General features: G+C 32.9%; 1 protein-coding gene and 3 pseudogenes across 1 annotated transcript; 2 read left to right on the top strand and 2 right to left on the bottom strand.

The window, feature by feature from the left end:
- The first annotated feature begins 202 nt into the window (after positions 1–202).
- LOC111613141 lies at positions 203–2,082 on the top strand (annotated as a pseudogene).
- Positions 2,083–4,363: 2,281 nt separating this feature from the next.
- LOC111613134 lies at positions 4,364–6,707 on the top strand (annotated as a pseudogene).
- Positions 6,708–9,022: 2,315 nt separating this feature from the next.
- On the bottom strand, positions 9,023–9,463 carry LOC111613140. Its single transcript, XM_023354456.1, has one exon. The coding sequence runs from the start codon at positions 9,461–9,463 to the stop codon at positions 9,023–9,025; it is 441 nt and encodes a 146-aa protein (XP_023210224.1).
- LOC111613135 lies at positions 9,459–10,232 on the bottom strand (annotated as a pseudogene).
- Between the last annotated feature and the right edge of the window lie 9,209 nt (positions 10,233–19,441).

Here is a 19,441-nt window from a genome sequence, read left to right as displayed (position 1 = left end):
CCTTCTTATGAAGATGCCAAAAAATGGGTTGATTCTTGGATAGCCTCAAAAAAACGTGTCGTTTTTCCGACATGGAATTCAAATGCTGCCAGAACGATGGGAGAAAGTAGTGGCTAGTGATGGACAATACTTTCAGTGACGTGTTTATTACGACTTTTTTTAAATAAAGTGTTAATTTTCACAAAAAAACAGCGACAACTTATTCAAGGTCCTTATATAAAAACTAGAAATGAAATGTGATAAAAATATGTTAAATGAATTAGATGCTATAGAAAACCCCTCACTTAGAGAAAGAATAGATAGAGGAATTGTTAAACCAATCATTAGTGCAAAGAAGAGATTAGTCCTTGGAATTTCTCCCAATATAAATGATATCTATTGTTTAAAGTGTAAAAAGAAAACAAAAACAAATAATATTATAGAATCAAGAAAAAATAATAAACCTATAGCAAAAGGAACGTGTGCCATTTGTGGTACTAAAAAAGCTGTTTTTTTATGAGTTCGATCAAGGATGTTTATTATAATCCTAAAACTGGTTACTGTGGTATAAATGAATTACAAAGAAAGACTGGTTTACCAAGAAAAGTTATTACAGAATTTTTACATCAACAGTATGAATATACTAAACATAAACCAATTATTAGAAAATTTAATAGAAGAAGAACTTACGTTTCTCACATTGATGATCAATGGCAGGCAGATTTAGTGGATATGCAGAAATTTAAAAGATATAATGATAATACTAATTATATATTAACTGTTATTGATATATTTAGTAAATACGCTTGGGCTATTCCAATTAAAAAGAAAACTGGTGAAGAAATATCTAAAGTATTTGCTAAAATATTTAAGGAAAGACAACCGGAAAAGCTACAAACAGATAAGGAAAGTGAATTTATTAATAAAGTGACGCAACAGTTGGTTAAAGATAATAATATTAATTGGTTTACTACAGAAAATATAGAAATAAAATGCTCAGTAGTCAAAAGATTTAATAGAACTCTAAAGACGAAAATGTGGAAATATTTTACTGCTAACAACACTAAAAAATGGATAGACGTTTTAGATAAATTAATTAAAAATTATAATAACTCTTATCATAGATCAATAAAAATGACTCCTGTACAAGCAAGTATANATTTTACTGCTAACAACACTAAAAAATGGATAGACGTTTTAGATAAATTAATTAAAAATTATAATAACTCTTATCATAGATCAATAAAAATGACTCCTGTACAAGCAAGTATAGAAGATAACGAATGGAAAGTTTATGAAAATTTGTTTAAAAGAAAAATTATATCACAGTCTCCTAAATATAAAGTAGGTGATATGGTTAGAATATCTATATATAAAAAACCATTTAAGAAAGCTTATTTACCCTCCTAAAGAGAGGAAATATTTATAATATCTGAAGTGTTGAAGACAGATCCAATTACTTATCGAATTAAAGATTTAAATAAAAAAGATATTAAAGGAACTTTTTATGAAAATGAGTTAGTTAAATATAATAAAAAAAATAAAGTTTATAAGATAGAAAAAATAATTAAAAAGAAAGGAAATAAATATTTAGTTAAGTGGTTAGGATATCCCGATTCATTTAATAGTTGGGTTGATAAGTTTGATATTTTTTTATATTAAATTTTTTTTATGAAGCAAGATATTGAAGAAATTTTTTTCTTATTAAATTCATTATATCATTGTAAAATAAATAAATCTTCGAAGAATATAGTAAATATAATCATTCTAAAGATGGTTATTGTTATTGGTGTAAAGCTTGTACAAGTGAATACTTTAAAAGATATTATGCAAAGAACAAAGCAGAATTAAAAGAATGTGAATGTGGTAAAAAATTTTTTAAATCATTTAGATCATTTGAAAACTAATATTCATAGAAGGCGATTAAATAAAATCAAGAAGTGTAGTGATTGTAAAGAGGAAAAATCTTTTGATGAATTTTACAAGAACAAAAGTAATACAGATGGATATGGTCATACAGGCAACCCCCGTATAACACGGCACTTCTATAGCACGGATTCGCTCTAACACGGTTCGAGAATTGGTACCATCCCCCGTATAACACGGCACTTCTATAGCACGGATTCGCTCTAACACGGTTCGAGAATTGGTACCAACCCCCATATAATACGGTACTTTTATAGCACGGATTCACTCTGACACGGTTCGAGAAATGGGTAAAACCCTTGTATAACATGAAGTGTAATAAATTTTTACATACTTAAGTACTAATAGTTCACAAAAATTATTATTTTCGTAAACTATTAGTACTTCAGTGTGTAAATTTTCTTTTCTCGTCTCCATACACATGGTCCTTCGCGAAAATTGTTTCAATTTTGCCAGATCTCAACGCTTGTGCTTCTAGTGTTGCCAGATGTTTTTCCCTTATTCCATAAGTGCTTAACACCATATAAGGAAATTTATAAAGATCGTTTAATTAATTAACTAGAAGCAAGCAATCTAAAATTACATACACTTTTTGCAAAAGGTAAAGCATGAATCTGAAAATACTGTAATGCAGAAAAATGCCGAGAGGATAACAATAACTTGCCAAAAATAAAATGCTCTCGGTTAATAGTGCTTTTAGTGATGACAAAGAAAACATTGTTTAATTTATAATAATATGTATCACTTAAGAATATTTTAATAAAGATATTTACCTTAATTATGAAAATATAGTAGCATGTTTTTTAATTTTTGGAACCTAACCAAAACTTTTCGTACTAGTTCTTTGTTTCGCATAACACGGCAATTTTTTTGGAACGTAACTACCGTGTTATACGGGGGTTACCTGTATTTGTAAGGTGTGTTTATTATTGAAAAAATATTAAATGTTTTTTTTTCCTATTAAATGGAGCAAATATTACAATCACGAACTGTTCGTAAATTACATCAACATTGAGAGATAATAATATTAGAGGATATTCAAGATTAAGGAAAGCAGACCTAATTAATTTTATTATAAATTATGGGAGGAGAGGACAGAAAAACTATTCAACAGCTGCGTCAATTTTGTAGAGATAATAATCTTAAAGATTCAAGATTAAGGAAAACAGACTTAATTGATTTTACAGAGAAATATAAATTTAGTAATACATTTAACTTTCATGAGGATATTTTTTCAGAACCTAGAGAAAAAAAATAAAATGTGATACCTGTAATCATTACTATAATCCAACCTATAAGAATCTCCAAATTAAAAAAAAGAGCATAAGAATGCCTTATACAATGGTGAAGCTATCCAAGAGATCGGACAACATTCAAATCAAGATTAAAAACATATTCGATTAAGAACGTGACTAATCATATCATACCAAGAGAATTTTTAGATGTGAGAGAGATAGTTATTAGAAAGATAGCAGAGATATTGAAAAAATTGAACTTGAAAGTAAATTTTGAATTTTTCTGTGAGTATCAAAGAGAAAATGAAAACAAGAGTTTTTCATTTAAAACTGAGAATAAGATTATTTTTGAATCAACAGATTTGAATGCTTTTTACGATAGAGTGTTTAATAAACAAATAAGACAGATGGATGAATTTGAAGTAAAGGGATCTGGATAGACTTTAATAGAAATAAATAATTTAGAGCTAAGAATCAATAAATATGTTCCATTTTGAGGATCATCATACATTGAATTACCAGAAAAAATCAAAGAGAAGGCAGTATTGAATATTAAAAATGAAGATCAAGAATGTTTTGCTTATTACATCGCTGCATATTTAAATCCAGTAGGTAGAAACAATCATAATCCTGGTCGAGTTAGTAATTATAACATTGATAAAATTAAAGAAGCCCTCAAAGGAATTGAATCTCCTATTGCTTTATCTGATATAGGTAAATGTGAAAAAAGATTGAATGTATCAGTGAATGTTTATAGTTATGATAAGTGCTGTGTACTGTATCCTCTAAGAATAACAAAAAATAAACTAAATAAGCACGTAAATCTGTTGTATATAAAAGATGAAGAAAAATCACATTATTGTTTGATAAACAATCTATCTAGATTAGTTAGATCACAAATAACAAAACATAGAGAAAAGATTTTTATATATGAAAGATGTCTAACATACTTCAATTCAGCAAAACAATTAACGAATCATGAAACCGATTGTAAAGAAAAAAAAATAGTAAAGATTGAAATGCCGGAAAGACCATTTATTAACTTTAAAAGAAGCGATAATATAAAAAAGATTAGGATTCCGTTTGTGATATATGCTGATTTTGAATGTCTAACTAAGAAAATGGAAACATGTCAACCAGATCCATCTAAGTCTTATACAATGAATTATCATCATCATGAACCAATGAGTTTTTCTTATAACATAAAGTATGTACATGGAGAATATAAGGAACCAGTTGTATATAGAGGGTCTGATGCAGTAAAAAAGTTTGTAGAGATGTTAAAAAATGAAGTTGAGGAAATCGAAGAGATATATATAATAATATTAAACCATTAATTATGACAGAAGAAGATAAAGAACATTATAAAAATACTAATATCTGTCATATATGTGGTTGGAAGCTATCTGATAAAGAAAAACAAAAAGAAAGAAAAAAAGTTATAGACCATGATCATTTAACAGGAAGGTATAGGGGTCCAGCACATAACGAATGCAATTTAAGATATCAAAACCCTAACCTTATACCAGTATTCATTCATAACCTAACTGGATATGATGCTCATTTATTTGTTAAAGAACTTGGATATGATGAAAAGAAAATTGAATTGATACCAAACAATGAGGAGAGATATATATCATTTACTAAGAAAATTAGATAAAAAGGAACTTAGGTTTATAGATTCATTTCGATTTATGGCTAGTAGTATTGATAAACTCTCCGGTAATTTGAAAAAAGAACAGTTTAGAGAAACATCTAAGTTTTTTCCTAATCACCTATTAGATTTAGTTATAAGAAAAGGTGTTTATCCTTATGACTATATGAATTCATGGGAGAAATGTGAAATGATAAACTTCCTCCAAAACAAGAATTCTATAGTATATTAAATGAATGTGATATAACAGATAAAGATTATGAACATGCTCAAAATGTATGGGAAGCATTTAAGATTAAGAATATGGGAGAATATTCAGATCTGTATGTGAAAACAGATGTTTTGATACTAGCAGACATCTTTGAGAATTTTAGAGATATATGCATGAAAACTTATAAATTAGACCCAGCATGGTATTACACAGCACCTGGATTATCATGGGGTGTAATGTTGAAGATGACAGGTGTAGAATTAGAGTTAATAAGAGATTATGATATGATTTTGATGATAGAAAAAGGAATAAGAGGTGGAATCTCCCAATGTTGTAAGAGGTATGGAAAGGCAAATAATAAGTATATGAAAAATTATGATAAAAACGAGGAATCTATTTGATGTATCTAGATGCTAATAAGTTATATGGATGGGCCATATAACTTATTTACCATATGGAGGATTTAAATGGACTAATTCAAATATAGATGTAACAAAGATACCTGATGACTCAAAGATTGGTTACATTTTAGAAGTTGATCTGAAATACCCTAAAGAAGTACATGATTATCATTCTGATCTACCTTTAACTACAGAGAAGAGAATACCAAATGGATCAAAACAATCTAAATTATTAACCACATTATATGAAAAAGAGAAATATGTTGCTTCATTATAGAAATCTTAAACAATATTTTAAAATGGGGATGAAATTCAAAAAGATACATAGAGTATTAGAATTCAAGCAATCAGATTGGTTAAAGAAATACATAGATCTGAATACAGAAATGAGAACTAAAGCTACTAATGATTTCGAAAAGGACTTTTTTAAACTAATTAACAACTCTGTGTTTGGAAAGACAATGGAAAATATAAGAAATCATGTTGACATAAGATTATGTTGTGATGCAAAAAAAGTAAAAAAATTAATCGCTAAGCCGAACTTTAAACATCTAACCATATTTACTGAAAACCTATATGCTATTCACATGTATAAGAAAAAAATAGTCTTTAATAAACCCATCTATGTAGGAATGAGCATATTAGATCTTTCGAAGCATTTGATGTACGATTTTCATTATAATGTGATGAAACTTAAATATGGAAATAACATAAAATTGTTATATCAGGATACGGACAGTTATATATATGATATAAAAACATGATGATACTTATCAGGATATAAAGGGAATGATTGATTCTTTGATACATCTGATTATCCTGAGAATAATCAATATGGTATACCGAGAGTTAATAAGAAGGTGTTAGGTAAAATGAAGGATGAAAATAATGGAAAAATAATGAGAATTTGTTGGTTTAAGAGCAAAAATGTATACCTTAAAAGTAGAAGATCAGGTTTCAAAGAAATCAAAATGAGTAAAGAAATGTGTTGTTAAAAATAGGATATCATTTGATGATTATGAAAACTGTTTGTTTAATAAAACAGAACATTCCCAAACAATGAATCTAATTAGAAGCAAGAAACATGAACTTTATTCAATAGAAGTTAACAAGAAGGTGTTATCATCACATGATGACAAGAGATATATATTAGAGGATGGAATTAACACATTAGCATTAGGTCATTACAAAATAAAAAGAGATTGATTTTTTTCTTATATAAATGAACTCTAGAATAAAGAGGGCTATCAATTGGGATAATTTTTCAAAACGAGAGAATTTACCAGAAGATTTAATAAGAGAATTTAAAGATAGACTTAATTGGGATTCAATATCTCAAATCAAAAATTGTCTGAATTTTTTATTAATGAATTTAAAGATAGAGTTAACTGGAAAAAAATATCAGAACATCAAACCCTATCTGAAAATTTTATAAGACAACATGAAGATAAGGTTAATTGGAAACTCATCTCTAAACATCAAATATTATCTTCAGAATTTATTCAAGAATATAAACAAAGTGGATTGGGATGTTATATCTCAATATCAAAAATTAGATAATGAGTTTATTATTTGGTATTAATTCAATACGGTGGGAAAAAAAGATTTTACTATATTTGGAAGGATGAAAGAGGGTATTTACATATCTTTGATTATGTTGATACTCCTAATAGTAGATTTTTATGTACACCACAAGGTAAATTTATACATATTGATAGTTTCCTATATTGAATTTTTTAAAACATATTAAATAAATTTTTCCCTATATAAATGGAGACAAAGAAGAAAATAAACAATATTGGTAAACTTCAAAATATTCCAACAAAGAAATTAATCGAGTTGGAAATTGATTATGAATATCCAATTGATTATATTAAAACAATATTCACTCGCTTTGGTGATAAAAAATTACTTCTTAAGGATGAAGAATTTCAAGTTTTTCTTCCGGATCGATTCAATAAAAAATTAAGGGATGAAGATTTAGACGAGATGAGTAATTTTAAATTTGTATACAGGGGTATGAGAGATTGTGGAAATAAGTATAAAGCTCATATTATTGAGTTTGTTTAACTTTTTTTATATTTTCTTTTATTTAAATGGTTTTAAATAAATAAAAGTAGGAATCACTAGATTTCGTCGGTGTTAATGTTTTTTATTAAGTTTAGCAAATTTTAATATTGATTTTGATTAATTTTAGCGAATTTTACTATTTTTGTAATAAATCAGCGAAATTTCAACAGTGTTTTTTTGTTTAAATTCAGTGAATTTTTTACTATTGATTAGATTAAATTCAGTGAATTTACTATTGATTTGATTAAATTCATTTAATTTTAAAGACTAAATTTTTGGGGCAGAATCCCCATTTTTATACTACTTATATATTGAAAGAAACATATGTACAGTTACAAAAATTTTGACAAATAACAATTACAAAACATCAGATGTTAACAAAGTTCCAACACATGTATCCACTACAACAGGTCCGTCAGAAAGACACCTTGCGACGACAAACTTCTAAAGTTATTTACCTCACAGTGAGACTGATGGTGCGATGACTTTCAATCAATCCGCAGTCAAGTTTCCAAAAATTGTCCGATTGCCATTTCTATGGCGACAACCGTCGTTCATCAAAAAATGGAAAAGCGTGGAAAATCATGTGATGGACAATTTCATCCCGACACAGCCGAGGTTCAAACTGAGCTTACTTAAGCCTGTTTGATCCCTTCCACAACATTCGACAAACTTTCAAAACTCGTCCGATATCCACCTGACCCATACTTCCGGAACATCCAGGAATTTTACCCGTCTACGCACAGAGTTGCCTTTGTTACCGATGCCTAATAACCGCTTTCGCAAAGCTAGCGAAATCCAGTATGGGGTAACCATTTCGGGATCCACCCTCCAGTAAGTGTCCAGATGTTTTTCTTCTTCAGTCTACTACCGAAAAACAAGTGGTATTCTTTTGGCACGTTATGTGGCTTGGTCTATGCCGATGTCAGGAGATGCGGAGAAACTCCCTTAGCTTTCACGGTCCATCGTCTACGATCGTGTAGCTGTCGCTTGGCCGGAGTTCCAGCCAGCTCCCCGAAGCCCCCGTCAGAACCAAGTACCACTCCTACAGTGAAACTTTGCTTTTGGTATTTCCGGAGTCGATCTACAAGGATCCATCTTGTTTTTCCCTCTTCTAAACTGATACGGTAGCTTCCCTTACGTTCTAATTTTTCTACCACGGTAGGCCCTTCCCACCGATCATCCAATTTATCATCTGGGGAAGACTTTTCCACGAGAACCGTATCCCCGATGTTATATTCCTTTGGCCGTGCTCTCAAGTTGTAATGCACTGCATACTCTTCTTGCTGTACGGCCGTGTGTTTAGTTGTTATATCATTGACCGCTTTGATCCGATCTAACTTTATACTCCTAACTTCTAACATATGGGTCATTCCCGCATCAATCCTGCAGTGAAATTTGTTCCCTGATTGCAACCAATTAGTTCGGGGAAACCCGTTCGCATAAAAGATTGCAAAAATACAGAACAAGTGGCCATCACTGAAAGTGCTCTCATCCCTTCCACTTCGAGCCAACGGGTGCATAAGCTGATTATGCAAATCGCATATCAATGACCGTTAGATGGAGAGGGATCAAACGGTTCAATCATGCCTATCTTACCCACTTGAAACAGGGTTGAGGACCGAGTAAGTGGTGTAATTGGGGTCCTATCTAGGACTAGATCAGGCGCTCTTACTAGGTACCTATGACTTTTCTGGCAGTATTTCCAGATGTCAGTCGCCATTCCCGGCCAATGGAAGCCCTCGCAAATGCAACCCGTCATTTTCCGACTGCCTAAATGTCCACTGCACGGAGTTTTGTGCACTAAATCTAACACTTCCGCTCTCCGTTCTTGGGGAACAACTACCTGCTTAATGGGCCTGCTGAACCAACTATCTTGCCAATATATTATCCCGTCCTCTACAACTAGCCCATCTTTCTTATATTTAGCGGCCTGCCACAATCGGGAAAGTGACTCATCGTGGACTTGAGCATCTCGTAATTCCATTCCTTTCCCATTTTCGACGCTATTTACACTGCACTCCGCCTCTGAGAGAGGTTCCGGCTCCTTTTCCTGATGGTTTCTGTTCCCATCTACCCTTAAGCTCCTTACATACCTTCCTCCCTTTCCCTGGAGCTTCTCCTTTCGGTCTACTAACATCCGGGTAATCTTCCTCCGATAACAAGGCATCCGTGGTCTGGTGTAACTCGTCTGTTAAGGCACACGTCACCAGTTCCGACCTTTGCGACCCTGCGAAGCCTTCCTCCCACAACCCTATCGGGACCGATACTAACACCGCATCGATCCGGTGACCGAAGGCTCCAACCAATTGGATTTCCCCTTCGTTTCCATCACCGAGGTAGGTACCAATGACCCCCTTATAACCGAAATCTCAGCTCCAGAGTCAACTATGGCCAAAAGACAATTTCCACCACATGCCAATTTGACTCGATTCGGGGCTTCTATAATCTTTGGTTGATCATACGACGTTACCCTCGCTACTAAACGTCTCTCGTCCTGGGATTTGTTACTAGTAGCCACAAGCCGCGCCTGTTTAGGCTCACTATGTGCCTTCCGTTTCGAACAGTTTCTCCTCCATTGGTCCGTTTTCCCGCAAACATAACAACCACTTTTGTGGGATTGTTCATCTATAGTCTGCGTCACGGGACTAGATTTCCCTTTCATCTCTCTCCACGAGTCCCTTTGTTTGCCGTTTTTCTTGCTTTTGGTTGGGGACATACTACTTGACGCCTCTCAAACTTTTCTATAAACCTGGTCAATTCCGCAGGTTTGTTCCATCCCTTCCCTTCCTGTAATATCACATATTTCTTCACGTCATGAGGTAAGAGCGTCTTTAAGTGGTCTGCTACAGTTAGCTTAATGATTTCTTCTACTGTCCCCACCTCTCTACTATCTACGTAGTACTTGTAAAGGTCTTCCAGACGCGATGCAAATTGAGGCCCCGTCTCTCCTGGGTAGTGTTCCACCTGTCTAAATCCCTTTAGATATTCCGCAGGTGAGTCTCAACTCTTCAAGAATAAACTCCTTCAAGGAAGGGTAGTGTTTGACCTTATCCACTGACAATCTTGTCAGCGTCGCTTTACATCTTTCGGATAGCATGCTCAAAACAATTTGTCCCTGTAACTCTACTGGGACCTCATAGGTCTCCAAAATTACTTCGACCATACGAAACCAGGATGGTACTGCCTCCTCCTCTTCCGGCATTTTAGGCAGTGCCGCCTTTACTCTACAACTGCAATATAATATACGATAATATCTGCAAGGCAAATTTTGACGATTACGCTCTTTATGAGCGTAATCGTCAAAATTTGCCTTGCAGATATTATCCTCTGCATCTCGGGTCCCCTTTTGTAGCCTATCCCGCTCTAACTCAATTTCCGCTATCCTCACCTTGGCCTCAGATTCGATTTCCGCTTCCCTCACTTTGGCCTCAGATTCTATTTCCGCTTTCTGCCGCTCTGTTTCCGCTGCCCTCACTTTGGCCTCAGACTTGATTTTCACGAGCTCAATCCATAGCTTAAGTGCTTCAATTTCCTCTTGAGATTCGCCTCCTGGCACGCCTGCCCTGCGCCCTGTGGTCGGCCCATCATCTTCCCAATCTCTTGTTTCCAAACCCCGCGATTTTGCATGTCTAGGCATCTCTGTGCTAGCAAGTAAAATAAAGATTTACCTGGGTCAATGATTGCCGGTGTTGTTCTTTCCTATGTCCGTCGCAGATCAGCCTTTCCGATCCGTGGTAATCCAAAAGTAATCCAAGGTAATCCAAAGTAATCCTGTCGAGACTGTGCCAGTCAAGTTCAAAACACACATACGCCAGATAAATTCAAAAACTTATATATATATTGAAAGAAACGTATGTACAGTTACAAAAATTTTGACAAATAACAATTACAAAACGTCAGATGTTAACAAAGTTCAACACACGTATTCACTACAACAGGTCCATCGGAAGGACACCTTGCAACGACAAACTTCTAAAGTTATTGAGTTAAACTTCTAAAGTTATTATTATAAAGTGAGACGAAATAATCATCTAGGTCAGCTTAGGCTAAGTTAGAACGACCGTGAGTTCCCTTGATATATCCGAGACGAACTAAAGTCAAACGTGAGTCCACTTCATGTGTCCAAGGCGAACTAAAGTCAAACGTGAGTTCCCTTCATGTGTCCAAGGCAAACTAAACTTCCCGCCACAACGCAATCCTTTCATACAAATTGAAGTACATAGGCTTCCACCAATCAGTGCTTAGTAGCGCTACAAGACGTCCGCTGATAATCTGATGTCTTTCAACCAATCTGCGATTGAGTTTCCAAAAGTTGTTCGATTGCCGTTTCTATGGCAACAAACGTCGTTCGTCGAAAAATGGAAAAGCGCAAAATTTTGTACTGTGAGTGTCTGTGGATTTTCTGCCTCTTGTCATCACCACCTTCAATAGACTTCCTATCTGAACTATTCTACAATTTCTGGACTTACGTCGAATCAATGAACTACAGTCGACCCCCTATAAGATATAGATACGTTCCAATTTATTAGGAATCCGATTTCTTACAAGTCGTTCCAATCACAGCCCGACACGTGTCAAATTTACGGACTACAGCTGATTGAAAGGTTTTCTTCCATAAAATTAATCGATTCTACACTAATCCGACTCAACATTTCCAAAATACGTATATTTTTTCGTAGTTTTATAGGAATCGTAACTATAGGGACCGTAATTATAGGGGGGGTCGACTGTATTTCAACGAGCCCGGGATCCGAACTCAAAGATAGTCAAGAAACTATCCTGTACGATTAGAGATATCTATCCTACTCGCGATGATATGTAAGCTCTCTCTCGACTACTTTCAAAATGTGGTTAGGGTCGCAACTATTATACATTGTCAGCTACCTTTCCCGAATGGAATTACCTATACGGAATGTAAACCTGGAGAGAGATATGTGCTCTCGAACCCTTAAATCTTTAACCATGTATATATGTTCTACAATAAACGGGTATATTGTAATAACATTGGATTGGTGTGCATTTCTTCCTACGTTACCACCTCCATTTCGAACCAGAAATCATGAACGAGATCACTCCTGTTAAATCGACCTCACTTAAAAGCGTATCTACCTGCCAATAAATTGATAGATTGGTGTCAGATCCTGACATGAAATAAGATCTAACAATCCTAAACTCTATAACCCTTCCGCTCAACAGAACCCATACTTTGGACAAGCAAGACAATGACAATGGCATTTGGAACGTCAGTGGAATCATGATCAACATTCCAAATGCCATTGTCAAACGTCTAGGCCTACAGGAAGGTGACGCTGAATGTCTGACAAACACGTTTTTGCGTTTAAAACTTCAGCCGCAACCTCTATTAGCAACAGGACTACATTTTGAATTTAGTGGCAGTGAGATCATACTTAATTAGATGACATGACACTAATCATCAATTATTTTCCTATTTAAATTAGATTTCAACATGCATGAGGGAAAGATACCACTTCCATTCTTTGGTATGTGCCAGTTGATTTTAAATGAAATAAAAATTGCATTTGACATTTATATAATACTAGCTGCAAGGACCCGCTTCGCTGGGTGTTTATTTGTATGTAATATAGTTTTTTTATATATATAAAACACTGTTTTTCTGAGTAATCTAGAATCTAGCTGCAAGGACCCGCTTTGCTGGGCAAAAAGTAACGATAGTAAAGATTAAGATGTTTACATTATAGCTAATCTTACCCGTTTTCACAGAATGCTAGAATTAGGTCCCCCGTTTCCAGACTAATCAGAAAATTTTTACGTTTAGTCAAACAAACTATTTTCAACATTTCTGAAACGTTTACAATCGTTCTATAATCGAACCAATATTCAAATTTTATGTTCAAATTTAATTCGAACAAAACATTCGAAATAGAAAGCCACTTTCAACTACTTTTAGCCTCATATCTCCCGCACCCTTATAGCTATCGAGACGCAACCACCCCTATGCATGAATGGAGACTTGGGGCTACCACCATATACAAACACCATTCACGTGCGACGTGTAGTTTTAGTGAAAAAGTGAAATATAGGGACATACATGTCCATTTATATATATATAGATAAACAAAGTTTAAGGATGTGTTTAAATATGCTTAAGTTAAGTAAGAAAAATTTATTAACATTATATATAAATATTTCATATTTATCATTATAACATTATATTGCATTTGTACACATTTTTATGCACGAAATACAGTTTTTAAAAAGGTGTAAAAAAATTAATTAGTAATAATACTAATTTGGAATCAGGAAAAGATTAATGCATTTTATATTGTTTCTTATGGGAAAATTTGTTTTAGAACTTTTAGGAATGAATTATGTTCAAAAACCAAGGTTTCACTGCATAAGAAAACAACAGGAAAAACTTTTAATATAACTGAAAACTTTGCAATATTTACACAAGCACAAATAAGTAATTAAAGTAAAGGGTGCATTGATTAAAACTAAATTCTATTCAATGCAGTTTTCACATGGTATTAAATGAGAAAAATAATTTGTATATTTCATGTACATATATTTAATCTCTCTTTTTGACTGCCATGCTTCAAAATAATACACTTTCTACTAAACATTTGGGAAGTGAAGACTTTAGAGTGTTGAATAGTCTTTCTGCTGCTGTTCTCAGTGATTTCAATTTGATCAACTCTAATGCAAATTGTATTAGATATTCTCCTTTAAGACTTAGTGCAAAATTAAGCCTACAATCCTCACAAAGCCTATTTTGCCATCATCACAAAGAAAACTGATTGAATATCACCTTTGGTTCGAGTGCCATACTTGGTCATTTAATAACCAGTAAGTCGTGTAGCTTTAATAGTGTATTCGGTAGTGTACTGTAACCTTAGATTTAGTTAATTTTAAATGTATGTAATTTTTGATCATAAACCTGACTACCTGTCATTTCTTGGACCTATTCAACATCTCACTTCACTTCCCACTTGACTGTTTAAGACCCTCCTATTAAGCCATCTGATATACCATTAACCGATCTATTAAGCAGGTTTAACCGACCTGTTGCCAATTAAGCAATCTATAGGGAACCCCCCTTGGCCTCTGGTTTATCACAACTTTTGATTTATTTGTATTTGATACAATACTACAGAACTACAGAAATATTTTATAAAAAGTAATTAAATTATTGCATACCTCCCTACCCACGGCATTGGTAAATTCACTTCATTTTTCCTGTTTGTTTTTATGAATCTTTCCCACTATTATCAGTTTATCATCAGCTCCATAGCCAACTTATAATTGGAGAACCAGATATCCATTGTTACGTTGAAGTCTAGGTGCCATCAAAACATTTCACATCATTAGTTAAAATGGGCCATCAGGCTGTTTCCTGCAATAAATTTCAAAATTATGTAGTACATATGAGATTCAATCAAAAAAATTTTGATTTTATTTATTAGGTTCAATTGGTATATACTGTCAACATTTTCCATTATTCAGCGTTGTGCTTGCTATCTGCTAGCAGATATGTGAAATATTTAACTTCCTGCTGAAGAAACACAACAGCTAGCAATCTGCTAATAAAAATGGATTGCGTTTTCACAGCATCCATTATGTTTTGAGTATTTGTTCGGAATCTGTTATAAATCTCAATTGTAGCTTTTTCAAAAATGATTACAATGAGCTACAAGACTCATCTTTAATAGCTTCATTTGATTCCAATGATAAATTTCGGGAAGTCCAAAATATCTGGCTATATTTGTGACATCATGCCTAAATACAATGACGGTATTTTCAAGCAAGCCTAGGTCAGCTGCACTGAATGATGTCTATAGTTCTTTAAAATAAATTTTGATATTGGTTGCTGTTGCTAATGAAAATATGAAACATTTACTAGTTTTAAAACAAAATTATACTCAGTAAATAATTAATTACAGTCAACCCCCTCATAATACGGTAGATACGTTCCGCTTTATAAGAATTTTGCGTTGTAGTAATCCGTAAATACATGAGCCAATCACAGCCCAACACGTGTGCAGTTTACAGACTACGGCTGTTTCAAAGGTTTTCTTCCATAAAATTAATCAATTCTAGACTAATTTGACTCAACATTTCCAAAACACGTATAATTTTTTGGGAATAATCCATATAAACTATGCTATAAACAAAAAATTGTAGGATTACTTACCGAGTGTGCAAAGTTTGATGACACCATTGCTTAAGCTTGTTTTCGTCGTGGAGCAATGCACCAAACGATGGGCGCGTTTTCTGATAAGTTATTTTTCTGCAAAAAAATTTGTTGAACTTTGGAGACATCATTAATAGAAATAATTTTTATGGCCGTTGAATAAGAAATTTGTTTTTCACAAGAAATGTATAAAATTACAGAACTGTATTAGACTTACAGTACCTAATTTTTATACTGTGCAGACGATAGTAAACTCGACTTACCCGCCTAAACTCTCCGTAGCATGTAAGTAGTTCGGCTGCTTGTCCACTATTGATCCAGATTCGACCAATCCTGTCGCAACACAAGTCGGCAATGATGTTTTACTGCATTTTACAAGTCTCTGTTAGCATCTTTATATGAATATAATAGCAATTTTTTCGCCACGATATACGAATCCGCATTATATGAACCCATGTTTAAGGGGGGGTCTACTGTACTTTCATTCAAAATATCTTTAACAAGCAATAGTGTTAAATTATAAAGATACACAAAACAACATGCTGTGAATACAAATATGCCATAGACTGCATTATAAAATATAATAGGTAATAACAAAATAAAATACAGTAGAACCTCGATTATCCGGACTAATTGGGGATGAAGGTAGTCCAGATAAGGAAAAATTCGGATAATCGAAACAAATACTTTGTCTTTTAATTAAAATACAACACGTTTTCTTTTCGAAGACGTATCGGTAATATTAAAAGTAAATACTGTATTTAAATTGTGATCAAATTTTCAAGAAACAAACATTCGTATTGAATTTGGACTACTATTGATCAACGCTAACAGACTACCTATTATTTAAAAGGCCCTCTGGTAACGCAAAAAACGGTATTTACAAAATAAAAAGCAGTTGAAACTGCATTTTTATGAATAAAAATTTGACAAACTATTTATCGTTTTATGACAAGTAAAATTTTTTCGTTGCATTCATGGCTTTTAAGAAATGCATATACCTTCGAAACACGAGACTCAGACCGTAAGGCATAGACGGTGGCCCACGTTGCCCATCCTTACGCCGCCCTTGGTCATAGAAATGATGTAATTTGAAAATAAATTATTTATAAATACGTATGTCAAGTTACATTTTTATTATGACGCAAAATATATTTAAAAGCTTACGGCCACTGTGCAGGGTGAGACGTTGTTGAAACAAAAAAAGTTATGCATTCCATCACATACATAACAGTATCGTAATTCGCCAAGTGCAAATCAGCAAATTCGTAAAATTTTTGTTTATTTTGAACAATCCAGATAATCGAAAATCCGAATAATCGAGGTTCTACTGTATATAATGGTTTTGCTGAAAGTTTTGAAATGCAAGATATATAATACTAATTATTATATTATTACTTGATATCTAAAATCAAGATACAAATAAGATAACAAATTCAGTCTATGTATCTGACATATGAAATCAAAAAGATAATTATGCTTGTCAAACTCTTTCAGATAGGCAAAACTTAAAAATATATTTATTTTTAACCTTCATCCATATTTAAATAAAGTTTGATCTTTTGGCTCAAAAACCTTCAAACATGGTGCCGCCATACTATGCTTGCTGTCTTAGCAAACAACTAGCACTCCTCAACCTCCTAGTAAAATTTTGTAAGCATTTTGAGATGGCGCTGAAACAACTAAAATATGGAACAAGTTTTATCACTGCACTGACATCTCGCTGAATAACAGAAAATGTGATCATTATAGTGTCAATCTATAACAATCACATCAATATGTGAATGAGCACTAGGCAACATAATTAAAATAAATTTATTACAAAAATATCATTCCTGGATTTCTGTTTATTCTCCTCTCATTGTTGCACAAACAACTCTCCAAAGTGAGCAAGTGGAATTCCAATTAATTAGAATGCAACTTGTGCTCAATCACTTACAACAATACAGATATAAAAACTAACGTTTATAACAAACTGCAACTTACAAAACTTTTGTTCATTTCGTAGCAATGTTATTCAGACATTGTGATAAAAGCATATTTGTTAAAATTACTAGTATTTTTTCAATTTTAATTCTTTTAATTTATGCTTTTGACATTATGCTGTAAATTACTAAATTTTTGTTAGTCCACTCTCCATTTGTCTTATAGAAAACATTCTTGATTAAGCAATCAACAAAAAATTGATACTTTCTGTAATATTTTGAGAAACATTAATTTTCAAATTAAGACGACTGATTTTTGATAACCATATTACTATTGGGTTGTTTGGAAAGTAAGTTTGTTTTTTCCCCATGGAAAAAAAGCAGAATATTTTTATAATAAATATTTTATTGAATTATATATCGACCATTTTGGTCAAATATCTGTTGTCATCGTTTCTGGTAGTAGCATGATTTCACATTCATAAAAGTTTTGAATGATGCTTACAAAAAACTGATCCAAGTGATTTTTGACATTTTCATTTCAAGTAACTGTCTTACAGTTAAAAAAATTTATATAGACTGGAACAAGTAATATTCTGAGTACTCCATCTGAAGAATATGGTTGGTGTGATAGCACACCATCTAAGTTACAACAGTTTCTGACGAGTTACCAAACTTGCGTGAAATTTGAAATTATCATGGTAAAACACCACCTGTTCTGTTGATCAATTCTGGCCACCTTTTCTGTTTGATAATATTATTCAATTTGTTTACTTAATGGCAGTACGTACACTTTCAAATCAATTGTTAAATTGTCTGGTAAAAGCATTTAAAAAAAAAAAAATCCTTAAAATCCCACCAAAGATAGCATCTCTCTTTAAGAACATGTAGAACCCACATTTCAAGCTTTGAAACAAAACCAATTTGTTTCAAGTAATCATAAACAGTTCAGTTTGACAAATTTAATCTCTTAGGGTGAGTTTACTTCTGAGCTAATAGTGCTACTTCCGAACATCGGAAGTGATGTCATTAGCATATGTATTCATGCTTACATGTCCAGATCGAAAGTAAACGCAAACGCTAACAAGGAATACGGTCGTTTCCTGCAAATAATACTGTATTGTCAAAGCTGCTATTTTAAATGTTACATTACAGATATAACTACTTCATTCCGAATCAGACGAGGATGATTTTATTGTGGATATAATTGTAGAAAAATGAAAAAAGAAAAGTAAGGTAAAATAAAAAAGATAGAAACTTTTATTGAAGAGACTCTACCTTCTTATAAGCCAACCGATTTTAAACAACCTTAGACTTACAAGAGAATGTTTTGAAATTCTCCTCTAAAAAATAAGCCCAATTATAGACACTGAAAAATTACTTCCTCTGGAAGACGACCCGTGTCTCCTCAAAAGCAGCTTTTACGCTGTCTATGGACATTGGCAAATGAAGAATCATTTGGGTTTGTTTATACGAAGTAATATATGAAATTAGATGCAGTTTATAAGAGAATAGTAGATTATACATACATATTTAAAGCAATTGTTTTACCCAGTGAATAGATGTGACGTTGTTTTGTTGTGGTGTAACTAAACTGAGTTCAAAATTAACAAATAATTGATATTAAATACAAAACACTTTTTCTTTCTTTCTTTCCTCTAAGGGTATTGGCGATCGTTTTAATATGTTTAGACGGACTGCGTGGAATATTTTAAATAAAGTTGTTAATTCTTTCTTACAAGTTAGTGTTAAATGAAAATGAAAAATGATCTCTTGGCCATCACACAGCAGGATGATGTAAGAATAATGGAATTTTTTATACCCAATCTGGTTTTCCTGGAATTAGAGGCTCTATTGATGAAAA

The sequence above is a fragment of the Centruroides sculpturatus genome, unplaced genomic scaffold (genome assembly GCF_000671375.1).
Source record: "Centruroides sculpturatus isolate CEXI.00-Female unplaced genomic scaffold, Cexi_2.0 scaffold1687, whole genome shotgun sequence".
Taxonomy (NCBI): Eukaryota; Metazoa; Arthropoda; class Arachnida; order Scorpiones; family Buthidae; genus Centruroides; species Centruroides sculpturatus.
Note: the sequence above shows the minus strand (reverse complement) of the source record. Positions and strands in the feature narration are given on the sequence as shown.

Excerpts from the sequence above, each read along its gene's own strand:
- LOC111613140 (XM_023354456.1), bottom strand. The coding sequence starts at position 9,463 with ATGGAATTACGAGATGCTCAAGTCCACGATGAGTCACTTTCCCGATTG.